The sequence below is a fragment of the Manis javanica genome, chromosome 4 (genome assembly GCF_040802235.1).
Source record: "Manis javanica isolate MJ-LG chromosome 4, MJ_LKY, whole genome shotgun sequence".
NCBI lineage: Eukaryota > Metazoa > Chordata > Mammalia > Pholidota > Manidae > Manis > Manis javanica.
In genome coordinates this window covers 30,616,841-30,631,301 of record NC_133159.1, presented here as the reverse complement: position 1 = coordinate 30,631,301, position 14,461 = coordinate 30,616,841, and the positions used below count along the sequence as shown (strand labels likewise).

General features: G+C 45.8%; 1 protein-coding gene across 1 annotated transcript; it reads left to right on the top strand.

Moving 5' to 3' along the window:
- The first annotated feature begins 7,295 nt into the window (after positions 1-7,295).
- On the top strand, positions 7,296-13,839 carry MYCL (MYCL proto-oncogene, bHLH transcription factor). Its single transcript, XM_017666035.3, has 3 exons — positions 7,296-7,506; positions 7,845-8,349; positions 11,323-13,839. The coding sequence occupies exons 2-3, from the start codon at positions 7,854-7,856 to the stop codon at positions 11,919-11,921; spliced, it is 1,095 nt and encodes a 364-aa protein (XP_017521524.2). The 5' UTR covers positions 7,296-7,506; positions 7,845-7,853; the 3' UTR covers positions 11,922-13,839.
- The last annotated feature ends 622 nt before the right edge of the window (positions 13,840-14,461 follow it).

Here is a 14,461-nt window from a genome sequence, read left to right as displayed (position 1 = left end):
GTATAGCACAGAGAAGGCAAGTAGTGATTCTATAGCATCTTACTATGCTGATGGACAGTGACTGTAATGGGGTATGTGGTGGGGACTTAATACTGGGGAGAGTCTAGTAACCATAATGTTGCTCATGTAATTGTACATTAATGGTACCAAAATAAAAATAAATAAATAAATAAAATGGGCAAAAGATTTGACTAGACATTCCCCAAAGAAGATAGAAAGTAATGGCCAATCTTACTACACTGATGAACAGTGACTTCAATGGGGTATGGGGGGGGGACTTGATGATATGGGTGAATGTAGTAACCACATTGTTTTTCATGTGAAACCTTCATAAGAGTGTATATCAATAATAACTTTATTTAAAAAATAGTTAAAAAAAGAAAAAAGTAATAGCCAATAAATACGTGAAAAGATGCTCAATATTATTAGTAATTAGAGGAATGCAAATCAAAGCCACAACAAAATACAATTTCACACTCAACTAAAATGTAGTACTAATACTACTAATAAAACTGAAAGTAACAAGTTTTGGCAATGATACGGAAAAATAAGTACACTTGTACATTACTGGCAGGAATGTAAAAAGGTACAACCACTGTGGAAAACAGTTTGGCAGTTCCTCAAAGAGTTAAACATAGAGTTGCCATATGACCTAGCACTTGACTTAACATATGACCTCCCACTACCAGGTATATACCCAAGAGAATTGAAGACATATATTCAAACAAAAACTTGTACATAAATGTTGAGAGCAGCATTATTCCTAATAGCCCAAAGTGGAAAGAACACAAATGTCCATTAACTAATGAATGAATAAATAAAATGTGGTATATCCACACAATGAAATATTTTTCAGCCATTAAAAAGAGTGAAGTACTCATATATGCTACAACATGGATGAACCTCAAAAATGCTATACTTAGTGAAAGAAGCCACACAAAAAAATCCACTTATTGTATATTCCATTTATATGGAATGTCTAGAATAGGCAAATCCATAGAGACAGAAAGCCGGTTAGTAGTTGTCAAGGTGTGGGAGGGAAGGGAGTGACTGCTTAATCAATGCATGGTTTCTTATAGTGTGATGAAAATGTTTTGAAGTTAGATAGTGATGATGACTGCACAAACTTGTGAATATATCAGAAACCACTGAATTGTACATTTTAAATGGTTAAAATAGTAAATTTTATGTTATGTGAATTTTATTTCCATTTAAACAAAGCAAGGAGGAGACAACAGCAAGTGAGAGATGTCTGCAAGCTCTGTAACTCTGAAAAGCATAAGGATATTGGCCAGCTGACAAGGAAAACACAGAGGAAGCTGAAATGTAACTACTTATGGTGGGAATGGGGAGAAGGTGAGAGCCACGTCAACAAGAAGTGAGTCTTTTAGTGCATCAGAACCCAAGAAAGGCTCAAATTGGACACTGGATACCTTTGAAGGAAGGTTGTAGGATGGGGTTGAAGAGAGAAGGCTTGGATGAAAGTATGTGTTAAGCTCCTCAATCTCCTCCACCTCTGCTGCCAGGTGACTGCCTCTTCCAGCTTGGCAGGAAGTTGAATTGAGAGGCCCTGGATTTGGGAACCCAGCACAGCTGAGAAGGGGAGTGGCAAACTGTACTGTAATCAGGGGGGATTTGCTGAACTGTAGGACCCTCTCTTCCCTCTTGGTTCCCAGAACACTGGCAACCAGGGCTTATAACTTTGCCCATGGTGAAAAGAAGACTTCTGTGTGAAAAATAAGACCCACAGGTACTAACAGTTGGGAAGTCCTGGTAAATTTTCCAGATACCTGCCTAATAGCCCTTTAGTGAAGTTCAGTAATCAATACATCTCCTCACCCCACCCCTGCACATAGAATATTCAATCAACTTTGAATATCTCACTCTGATATAAGTATGATGAAAGCCTCTAACCAAAACAAAACAAAAACAAAAACAAACAAACAAAAAAAAAAACAGAGCAAAGCAAATGAGAAGGGAAAGGGCAGGTTTCAGGGGAAATAGGGTAAATAGGGAGCAAAAAAACTTTCTAAATTTATAACTACTATAAAAACTATTATTAATAGCCTCAGAAGAAAAAGAGGGGGAAAACTGTGTCCATGGAAAAAGAATAGAAAGCTAAAAAAAAAAAAAGGGAATATTTAGGGAATAACAAAAAAAAGTGCTCTTAAAAAAATTTAAAAATATATACTAGTAAAAAATTTAATCAATAGAAGGATTGGAAGTTGAGGAAATCTCTTAGAAAGTCAAAGAAAATACACTGAGGTGGGAAAGAGAGAAAAGAGAAGAAACAGATAGTAAAAGTTTTAGAAAGAAGAAAAAATGGAGAGGGGGAGTTTTTCAAAAAAAATAATTACAGAGTGAATGGGTTTCCAGGTTAAAAAGCCCATGCAAAAAATGTAGAAAGATTCTACAGTGCAATTCTGACACTATCCAGAATTAGGCCAAACTTCACTGGTTAGGGGCAGTTAGACAAACTTCACAGTCCTCATGAGACTGACCTCACTTCAGACACCGGCTGCAAGTTCAGAGTTTCCCAGGCCACATACAATTATGAGCAACTGACTACAAATTCATGGGTTCCAACCCACTCAGGTTTGATAATTCACTAGAATAAGTCACAAATCTCAAGAAAACGCTATATTTACAGTAACAGATTTAATACAGCAAAAAGAATACAAATCAGAACCAGCCAAGAAAAGAGACACTAGGGCAGGGTCTTGGAGGGTCCCAGTGTGAAGTTTCCAATGTCCTCTTCCAGTGTCAGAATGCACCACCCTCCCAGTGCATAAATGTTTAATAACACAATAGATTATTGTTAAACAGGAAAGCTCACTGGAGCTTCAGTGTCCAGAGTTTTTATTGGGTTTTCATTACATAGACATGGCGTATTAGATCATTGTGCAAGTGACTGAGCTCAATCTCTAGCCTCCTTTTCCTTCCCCAAGGTCAGGCTCATATCACATGGCTCAAAGCCCCAACCCTCTAATCACATGATTGGCCTTTTTTGCTTGCCCACCCCCTATTCTGAGTCATCCTAAACTATCTAGGGGCCCACTATGAGTAACCTCATTAGCATAAACTATCAGGGCCCATCATGAATAACAAATAAAGTCCCATCACTTGGGAAATTCCAAGGATTTAGAGGCTACCTCCCAGGGACCAGAGACAGTCAAGTTCTTTTCTCTTCTTTCTTTTTTTTTTTATTGGAGTATAGTTGACATACAATATTTTATTAGTGTCAGGTGTACAACATAGTGATTCAACATTTACATACATTATGAAGTGATCACCACAATAAATAAACCACAATAGCTATGACCTGTCACAATACAAGGTTGTTACAATATTATTAACTATATCCCCCATGCTGTACATTGCATACCTCTGTCTTATTTATTTTACAACTGGAAAGTTTGCACCTTTTAATTCCCTTCCCCTATTTCACCCATCCCCTCACTCTCTTCCCAGCTGGCAACCACCAAACTGTTCTGTGTTATCTGAGTCTGTTTCTGTTTGTTTTGTTTGTTTGTTTCACTTCTTAGATTCCACACATAAGTGAAATCACATGGTATTTGTATTTCTCTGACTTATTTAACTTAGCATTATGTACTCTAGGTCCATCAAATTCTTTATTATACAACAGACCCACAGTAAGGTGCATCATTTAAAAAATTCAGAATGCCTGATACAAAGAGTATATCTAGCACAGATAGCTTCCAGAGAGAAAAACAGGTTACCTGAGAAGGTTTGTCTATCAAATGACATCAAGATACAATAAGGCAATACCTTTAAATTTGTAAGGGAAATTTACTTCTATATTAGTATTCTATACCCAGTCAAACTATCAACCAAAGGTGAGAGTATACTAAAGAAACTTTCAGAAATGCAAGGTCTCAAAATTTTTACTTCCCAAGGATCCTTTCTCAGGCAGTTTCTAGGATGTGTTCTATCAATGTGAGGAAATAAATCAAGAAAGAAGCAGCAATGAGTTCCCCAAAATAGTGGGCCAACACAGGAGAGAAAGAAAGGGAATTTCCAGGATAGTGGTAAGGGAAGTTGCAGAATGACAACTATGAGGCAGGCCTAGACATCAATAAGTTCAGGTTAGTACAGGAAGACAAAGGAATCGAGAGGGATGTTTCCAAGAAAAGAAAAATGGAACTGATAGACATTTGATGTGTTTGACTATATGAAATAATCTTTGTAGCTCTGGAGGGAATGTGCAGGGTTAAATTTATGACATATACATAGAAACCTAAGCAAAATAAAAAAATGAAACTAAGTCTGAAAAACATTATATAAGAAAGGAAATGTAGTCAGAGTAGTCTACAGGCATATAGTCAAAATACTGTAAATATGTAATATTTGTTTAAATATTAAATTATAATTATATTTGGAGAGTATGGGAATACCAAGTACCTGGGGGCAGGAAGGGAATTAAAAGCTACATCGTCTTGTATTGTAGAATGTCAATAGGAATTTAAAAATCAGGAAAAATAGATTGGTCAAAATATGAAGTAAATATTAGGGACAAAAACCAGCTAAGACTAGTTGCCTTCAGAGGGTGAGAATCAAGGGGGATGGTAAAGGCAAGACAGAAGAGTGCCTTTTTTATTAACCTTGTCATACATTTAAAAAAGAAATGTACATGTATTATTTTGATTAAAAATATATTTTAACAAAAATAAAGGAAATAAAAAATTTCAGGAAAAAAAGGAGTATCCCTAGGGTAGCATTTGTTACCTTGATGGATTCATCACCATCCTGGGTCCAGACATCACCCCAGAAACTGGAGTTGTTAGCCCTAAAAGCAGCAGCATCTATATGGAACAGACACACATTAACCAGGCTCACAAGACTGATATTTCAAACCAGATGCCAATTCATTAAGTTGTAAGGGAAAGCAGGGTTTTGGAGAAGAGTGGATCTTCTTGTTCACTGATGAGTGCATCCTCTCCCTGTGGGAACAGTGTGGTTCTCAGCAGGTTGCTTGGTGATCCAGGGCACAAGTGAGTTGCGGTTGAATTAGGTTTCAAAGAATGATACCTCCATCTCCCTTGTTCCTGGACCAGCATTCCCATCCCCAGGCAGTGCTAGAGAAACACTCTGGTGATTGCCTTGGTGACTCTCCTTGCTCTCTGATTCACTGGCTATCCAGACCCCTCTTGACCTCTTTCTTTAACTGCATTAATTAATGCAATTATTCACGTTACAGTCTACAATAATAGCCTGAGAATTATTCTGTTTCATCAGGCCAGTTGGCAAATCTCTACTTCAGAGAATTAGTGGCCTGTGCCCAAGCAGTTAACATGTTTACAAAGCACCTATGATGTCCCAGACTCTATGGTAAGCCCTGGGGTTACAGAGGTCAACAAGATTGGCATTTGTCTCTGCTCTCATTGAGCTTATAGTCTGGTGAGGAAGACAGACATTAAACAAAGTGTGCAAGATGAAAGAGTCTCAGAGGACGACTTGATTTCCTTTATTCTAGTCCTTGGGGCGGGGCCACCTATGCCCCTGGATATCACCACTACAATGAACTATGGGGAAGGGCTCTCCTACAGAGAAAGAAGATCCATTTTCCCAAGCATAGATTCCCAGCCTGCTGTGGATTCTATATCCAAAATTCTTCTAATAAAATAATTTTATACTTAAAGTTATCTAGGATTGCTTTCTGTCATTTGTAACCAAGAACCCTGACTGGTACTGCAACCATCTCAGACATCTGTGGACCAGAGAACAAATTACTAAGGAAGGCAATTCCAATCCTTCTGTCTCATGGCTGCAATGAACCTGGAAACTTTTTGATCTGAGCCTTCTGTTCAGCACAAAGCAGGACACACACACTGTCTGAATAAAATCTGGTTGGCTGAGTACTCATTAAGTTCACAAATATCTGCCAGAAGTTCTTCTAGGTACTGAGGTTCCAAAGCTAGTAAGAACTAGTGGCTACCTTCAGAGATGGCCCACAGACACCTTAGACCCAACATCTCCAAAACTGAGGGGGTCATCTTCCCTGTCTTTTCTCCCAGCCCACTGATCACCTTACACCTTGTGTCCCATGCTCCAAACACACTGACTGCTTGGACTTCTCACTGCCCTCTGCTGGGATGCCAACAGGGAGGAATTATTCTTATACCACAGAATAGCAGGAGGGGTGGGGAGAGAACAACAGCAGGCAGTTAGGCCACTAATTGTAGACAGGGACCAGAACTTGAATGCCAGGTAGAATATTCTAGATGTACTGTCTCCTATCCCAAGTTACTCCCCTTGGCGTAAATAGAAACACTGGTATAGTTCAGCTTGCCTTTTCTACCACAGGTAGTCTGTGTAGGAGATGACATGAAGAGCTTGTATATCCATCATCTTGGCCAGAGATGCTGCTGTAAGCAGTGTTCCCATTTTACAGATAAGCAAACTGAGGCCTCCAATGGTTTGGCTCCACAGCTAACAAGTAGCAAAGCATGGACTTGACTGAAGTTTCCAGACTCCCAATCCCCATTCTCTTTCCTCTACTACTACTACAGCTCCTATAGAGCTCCTGTTTTGTGGGTGGCATGAGGGAGAAGAGTCTCAGTCCAGCCTGGACCCTGAGGAAAAACTTCTTACACCTGCACCGGGGGCTTAGTCTGTTTGTTTGCCTCTCTTTCTAGCCTAGTTCCCTTCCTCATATTACGCTACCTTTTAAAATCATAGCAATCGTGTATTACCATCCCTTCATTTTATAGATAAAACTGAAACAGAAGGTTAAGTTTCAGGCTCCCAAGACCAGAGTCTTCCCATCTCGCTTTTCTGCGGGCCATGTTTGGACCACCGCGCTGAAGAAACGGGCCAGCCGGTGCTGAAGCCGGTGCCAGGAACCATCTCCAGTTCAGGGCTGAGGGCCGCCAGGTGGCGCGATGGAGGTGCCGCTGCTCACTCCAGAAGCACCTGAACGGAGCTTGAGAAGCAGGCTCGAGGGGCGGGGCGGGGAGTAACCATATTCCCCAACTCAGGGTGGGCGCGGAGAGCGGCTTCAGTTCGGCCAGCTGGGGACCGCCCGGGCCTCGTTAAAGAGTCACGCCTCCAGCAGGCCACCTTCAGGCTGAATCAGCTAGTTGCTTGCCCTGCGCTCCCCATCGTGCAATCACTTTGGGGAGCACGGAGAATTGAGTACCGCGGCAGGGAGCAGCCAGGAAGGATGAGGTGGAGACTCCACCGCCCCCACCTGTCGGCTGCCGGGAGGGGGCGGGATCTGGGCGGGGCTCGTCCCGTAGGATCCGCCTCCAGTCCCAGAGCCTGGGGCGCGCAACGAGATATAAGGCAGCCGGAAACAATGCGCCTGCAAACTCGCGCTCCCGCGCCGATTCCAGGAGCGTTAGGGCCGCCGTGCGCGAGCAAGAGGGAGAGCACGAGCGCGGGGCGCGCGCTCGGTGGCGCGCATGTGCAAGTGTGCGGGCTGCCCGGCTGCCCCGAGCCCGCGGGGAGCCGGTCCGCTCCAGGTCTGGGAACAGCTGGAGCGAGGTGAGGCTACGGGCGGCTGCGGGGCGGGTACAGGCTGCCTGCTGGGCATCGCGCGCCCCCGCTCGGCCCCACCGGGCCCTGAGAGCTGCGCTCCGGGCGGTGCTAGCAAAGTTTGCTTTGAACTCGCTCCCCGTCAATCTAGTCCGCGCGCTGTGAGCGGCTTCCCTTGGCACGCTGATCCAGGGCCGGGTTTCCCCAGACCCGAGGGAAGGGTGAGGACTGCAAGCTGGGAGGCTGGGGAGGGACGCGAGCCTGGCAGCCGGCTGTGCTGGGGGGGTCCGCGGACTCCTTCCCTGGGCCCGCACCCCAGTCAGCACGAACCCCCTTCCCTCCTGCAGGGAGCGGACATGGACTTCGACTCGTACCAGCACTATTTCTACGACTATGACTGCGGGGAGGATTTCTACCGCTCCACGGCGCCCAGCGAAGACATTTGGAAAAAATTCGAACTGGTGCCATCGCCCCCCACATCGCCACCCTGGGGCTCGGCTTCTGGCGTCGCGGACCCGGCTTCTGGAATTGGTCCTCCGGAGCCGTGGCCCGGAGGGGGCGCCGGGGACGAGGCGGAATCCCGGGGCCATTCGAAAGCTTGGGGCAGGAACTACGCCTCCATCATTCGCCGTGACTGCATGTGGAGCGGCTTCTCGGCCCGGGAACGGCTGGAGAGAGTGGTGAGCGACCGGCTCGCCGCTGGCGCGTCCCGGGGGAACCCAGCCAAGGCGCCCGCCGCCCCGGACTGCACTCCTAGCCTCGAAGCCAGCAACCCGGCGCCGGCTGCCCCCTGTCCGCTCGGCGAGCCCAAGACCCAGGCCTGCTCGGGGTCCGAGAGCCCAAGTGACTCGGGTAAGGAATGCCCCGGGCCATCCAAGAGGGATGCACCCCTTGGGTGGCCCAAACTCCGCAGCTGTCCGAGGTCAGGCACTGGTCTTCTTAATTAAGCCCTCTGGCCACCTCCTCCTTTCTCTGGCTGAAGCTGCCGGTGTAGCCCCCAGCGGTGTCTGTCTGGCACGTGGGTGTGTTAGTAAACAGCTTGAAGAAGTGGCGTGGGAGCCAGCCACTTTGATGGTAATTGGAGCCCCAGGGACAAGGGAGACAGGATGAGGCTTGGCGTTTAGGGAGGACAATTCTGGAATTGGACTGTAGGGGATTTCTGTCCTCTGGAGGCTGGAAGAGGTCCCTTAAGGGTCACTCCAAGCTTGAAGTTTTTGTTACTGCTCTTTCTGTGGGTAACTCACACTCCCTTAGGGAGAAAAGAAGCTGAGGAGCCTTTTGTACAAAGCCAAAGCCTTCATCCTTTAAAAAACCTGGTCTCCTGTCTGTTTAACTTTAAAATACCAATAATACCTTCCCCTTGCACCTCCCACCCCTTAACATTTGTGCACCCATATACCATCACCTATGAGACAGGTAGCTGAGGATTAAATGCTCCCCATTAACAGGAAATCTGAGGCTTATAATTAGGAAATCACTAGCAGTGAGGCCCAGCTTCCTGCCATCTAACCAGCCTCTGCCCAACCCTCCATTGCAACCAGGTACTTCTTCCTTGATGTTTAGAGGATCTTCGTGGTAGCTAAAGTGAGAAGGGCTACACCTGGCTTTGTTGCTTTGACCTGAGGTGGAAAGGTGTCCCTCTACCTCCCTCCCAATTCATCTGTGGGCTTTCGCTGTGTCTTTGCATTCAACAAATGTTCACTGGCCCCTGTTTTGTGCCAGAGAGAGGTCCCCAAGGTTAGGTGCTGGGGTCAGGAATACGGAGTGCCAGCCCCTCCCCAGGCCTCAATGCAAGTGTAAGCTTCACTAAGGGCAGACTTGGGCATCCTGTGCCACCAGAGTAGCTGTTCTTAGCCTAATCTACCTCATACCTCTGTCCCTGTGCAATACTGGAGAAGGTACTTTTATAGGATACAGACTGAAACTAAATCAGGACAGAGAAAACTCACTGTAGTTTAAGAATAACATTGACACGGCCATTTGAGAGGGAACTGGGGAATGGGGCATGGAAGTTGTTATCCTTATTTTTTCCCCTCAAGTGTATAACAAGAAAAATTAAAAGTCAATTTTTTCGGTCCATTGTGTTAAGATCAATTTTAACCTACTTTCTACACTAAGAGCTTGTGTTTGTTTAATGGCTGAAGTGGGAGTTTTGAGATCAAGAAATCAATAAAGATGTATCTCTACAAAGGCTTATGGAATGATAAGAGTGGGAAGAGCATTGATTTGGGAGTTTGGAGATCTTAATTTGAGTTTCAAAATGTTAGAGGTCATGTGTGGACTTGGCTGATCTGGGTCTTAGTTTTTTCTCCCTTTGCGATGGGGTTGGGCTTGATTGCCCAGCTGAAGACATCTCCTTGTCCGAGTTGAGTTAGACACTACTCTATGAAAAAGAGAATGGTGTCGTAATATTATTTCTTCCTTAGGCAGAGCCTTCCCAGCCATGAGGTTTACACCACTGAAATATTAAAGCTTTGGGATGTGGGGAAGTGGGGAAGCGTCCGGAATCATTTTCTGACCTGCCCTTTAACCTGAACCTGTTTGTAAGCTCCTGGTTCACTCACAGGCCACATGGCCCAGAACAAAATGCAACAGATTGCAAACAATGAGGGGGGTGGGGAGAGTGACTGACGGCAAAGCTCAGCCAATTGGGGCTAGGGGCTGGGTAAAACAGCATTCCAAACACAGCTTAGCCAGCCAATCACAGGCCTTGGAGCCAGGAGGGCTGAATGGTCAGGTTTTATTAATGGAAAAATAATGCGATTGTCCACACAATGGAAGCCTTCCTGACAAAGGGTCTCTTGCATCCTGATATGCAAGAGGCCGAGAACTGAGCTTTTTCTGTTGCCAGACTGAAATGCATTAAGGTGACCTTCTACGTGGGGGCTGTAAAATGTTTGGAGCAGGTTTTCCCCTAATTGCTCCTCTGTCCTGTTTGGGATAGCCTTAAGAGACCTTCGAGCCAGGAAATGATGGGGACATGCCCTGGTGACTCCAGGTCCCAGGTGTTTTGGCCCTCGTATCGGGACATGCTCCTGCCACTCAGTTCCTGCCCCCAGCATAGGTAGCTTGGAAATGGTCGCTGGTACCTTCGTGAAGTTCCTGCAGCTTTGCCCACCCGCGATTACAAATTCAGCCTTCTGCTGGTCCAAGAAAGGGGGTGGGGCAGGTGACCTATAAATGATGGATGACTTTAGAAACCCATTGAAACCACGAGCAAAACACTCCGAAGGGAAACACTTTCCCTGCCCTCTGAGGGTGAGGAGGAATGGGTTGTAGCCCTCCCTTCTCTGAATCTTCAGCTGTAAGGGATGTAGCAGAAAAGAGGTGGGCGAATAATAGGATTTATAACTTGTGAAAAGTAACAATTCCCCAAGTGCAGGCTGTGCTGGGCAGGAACAAAAGGGCAGCCCTGCCCACAGACCCCCTCATTTACAATTCTGATGGAGCATGAAAGAGCCCGACTGGGGAAGATCTTTATAGCTAAACTTTGTCCCAGGCCAATAGCTCTTTCTCTCCGTTCCCTCTGTGGGGGAGGGTAGAGTCTGTGCAGACTGGGGGCTGTTGGCTTGGGTCTGCCTTTTGTTCTTATCTAAGCCTTACTGTGCAAAAGGAAATTGGAGAATATTTTCCTTTTTGCTTATTTCCCCTACTTTCCTCCACGCTGCCCTCACCCCATTACAGATGAATCAGCTGTCTTTCTCTCCACTTCATTTTGTTTATATCTAAATTGGGAAAATGTCACCTTCATTCTGAAGCCCCGGCAAAGGTCTGTGTATGTGTTTCTCATGGGGTGTGTTTCTCTTGATCTCTCTTCTTGGACAGAAGGGGAAGAAATTGACGTTGTGACAGTGGAGAAGAGACAGTCCCTGGGTGTACGGAAGCCAGTCACCATCACGGTGCGAGCAGACCCTTTGGACCCCTGCATGAAACACTTCCACATCTCCATCCATCAGCAACAGCACAACTATGCTGCCCGTTTTCCTCCAGAAAGCTGTCCCCAAGGGGGGGCTCCAGAGAGAGGCCCTCAAGAAGTGGCTCTGGAGAGAGAGGCCCCTGAGGAAAAGGAAGAAGCAGCAAATGAACAGATTGTGAGCTCCCCACCAGTAGAAAGTAAGGCTCCCCACTCCTGCCACCCTAAACCTGTCAGTTCGGACACCGAGGATGTGACCAAGAGGAAGAACCACAACTTCCTGGAACGCAAAAGGCGGAACGACCTCCGCTCGAGGTTCTTGGCCCTGAGGGACCAGGTACCCACTTTGGCCAGCTGCTCTAAGGCCCCCAAAGTAGTGATCCTGAGCAAGGCTTTGGAATACTTGCAAGCGCTGGTGGGGGCTGAGAAGAGGATGGCTACAGAGAAGAGGCAGCTCCGATGCCGGCAGCAGCAGCTGCAGAAAAGAATTGCGTACCTCAGTGGCTACTAACTGACCAAAAAGCCTGACTGCTTTCTGTCTGACAAAGACTCAAGTTTATTTTTTAACTTCCCCTCTTCCCCTTAGTAATTTGCACATTCTAGTTAGGTGGGACAGTCCGAACAGTAGACCCCCGGAATGCATTGCAGCCGGTGCACATACAATAAGGGCTTGCCTTCTCGGAAACCTTGAAACCCAGCTCTCCCTCTTCCCTGACTCATGGGCGTGCTGTGTCTTCCCTGGCACCTTTGGCTCCCAAGCAGGCAGCTGACTGAGGAGACTTGGGGTCTGCCTAGATTACTAGCTCCGAAGAAAAGCCTGACAGATGCTATGCAACAGGTGGTGGACGTTGTTTGAGGCCAGGGGCTCCAGCTTGCTTGAAATCTCACACTCCAGATGAGCTTTAGGCTGGGAAAAGATGCTCTCACTGGTGTCTCTGGGGTGATGCAAGGACAGCTGGGCTTGGAAGCTCTCCCTGAGGCTCCTTTTTCCAGGAGACATACGAGCTGTCTTGGGTGAAGACAAGCTCACAGACTTGGTCAACATGGACCATTACCTCACTATCAGACACTTTACAGTAGCTGAGGAATTGGAAACCTTTAATATATATATATTATGATGTCAAATGATAACCTTCCTCCCATTCTCAATGCTGCAACCTTAAGAACATTTAAAGAGCTTGGTCTCTAAATCTTTTTTCTTAAAGCCCTCTGGTCCCTGTCCTCTGAGGGAGCCTATTTTGTCCTTACAAGGGACTTTGTTTCCTTCTGCCTTTGTTATGCAATGGGCTGTATAATATCCCTTTCCCATAGGTCAGAAGTAATTCCCTAAGACCCAAGGAAATGGATTCTGGGAAGGCTTGGAGTCCACGCCAGAACATGTTACCTGACCAGGTGTTTTCCATCTTGGAATCTCTTCTCAAGACATGTTAGGCACCTCAGGAGGGAGAATTGTACCACTTCCTCTTTGCCATCTCCCTTTCATCTCAATTCCTGACTGATAAGTTTGAGGTTCTACTAGCACCATGTAAACCTATCCTACAACTCCAAGGAGCTTGCTGGCTCTACAGCCACCAGGTAGCCTCCTGACATGAGTCGGATCCCTTTCCCAGAACCTGGGCCTTACTGAAGTTTTTACTGGGAGAGTTGCTGGGACTCATGCAGCACTCCAGAAGGTGGACTAGCTTCCTGGTGGGTTTTAAAGGGTCTTCCAGGAGCTCTGCTTAGCAGACCATGATGGATTTTGCCCCAGCTGGACTCGGTACCTCCAAGTGAATTCCAGGTGCAGCTTGTGGTCTGGGAAAGGCATCCAATCCAACAGGTGTCATGTGACCCAAACCTCAGGAGCCCCTAGCCTGGCCTAGACGGGCCCCTCCAGAACTCTGCTCTGGGCAACAGGTGCCTGCTGGCTGTGGGTTTCAGAGTGGGGGAGGGGAGGATGGTAGCGCACTCTGTGTAGCTCTGGAAAGCCAGCTGCTACTTCCAAACCTATTATGCATGATGGTCTGTTTCTGAGGTTGCTTCCTGGCCTCAGAAAACCTCAGTGGAAGTTTGAAAAAGCCTCTCTACCTTCTGGAGCATGGGTTTGGGGAGCCAGCCGACTTCTGGAACTGTCATTGGAGAACAGGTGGGATGTAGGTTAAGCTATATCACCTGAATCGCTTGTGTTTTATAAGCTGCTGTTGGGTCTTATGTTGGAAGCAGTCTATTTTTTTTTTTTTCCTTTTTTTATACTGTATTTTTGTATGCCTTTTGCAAAGTGGTGGTGTTTTTGTACAAGAAAAAACTCTCGGGCAATTCTCCTCTTGCAAGAATCCGATTTATTTTGAAAGGCAAGTTTACCTGAAATTTTGTATTTAGTTGTGACTAAAGATTGCCTGATTTTAAAATGTTGCCTTCTGGGACATCTAATAAAAGATTTCACAAACATGTCGGAGTGGGGGTACCTTATGCAAACTGAGCCCCCTGAACCAAGGAAAACTATTTCAGGGTAGCCCCAAGTGATCCACAGGGTTGCATTTTTCTAACCATGTTGCTAACCTGGTCATTCCACTTTGGGTTCCTGAAATGCCATTTCAGACACATCTATACAATGTAGGCCCAGTACTTGGTGTACTTGGTGAACATGAAATTCTCTTGTGAATTGCAAAGAGTACTGAATTTGTACTTCAGAAGGCTTGAAATCCTAGTTCTACCACGTACTTGTTCTGTGCCTTTTGGTTTTGCCTGTCTGAGCCCTAGTTTCCTTATCTGTAAAATGGGGACACATGCTACTTCAAGGGATTTTTGGCAGGTATTAAATGAAGTAGTGGACTTTAAACCACTTTCTGAACTATAAAGCGTTATATTCTTTAGGGTGCTATTTTTCTTACCTTAGTGGTCTGATGACCCTTTGCAGGATGCCTTTTTTGAAATTCTTTTGAGAATTTGCGATATACTGTGATTTTTTTTCTTTCTGCCTCAGTGAACGAGAGAAAATGAGGCTCCCTTTCCCTCCTATAGTTCTCATAATCTTGCCGTAAATGCAAGGGATAGAATTATAATAATAGCTGT

Bases quoted from the DNA above. Each gene is read 5' to 3' on its own strand.
- MYCL (XM_017666035.3), top strand. From the start codon at position 7,854: ATGGACTTCGACTCGTACCAGCACTATTTCTACGACTATGACTGCGGG. The intron at 8,350-11,322 runs GTAAGGAATGCC...CTTCTTGGACAG, and splicing joins CGAGAGCCCAAGTGACTCGG to AAGGGGAAGAAATTGACGTT.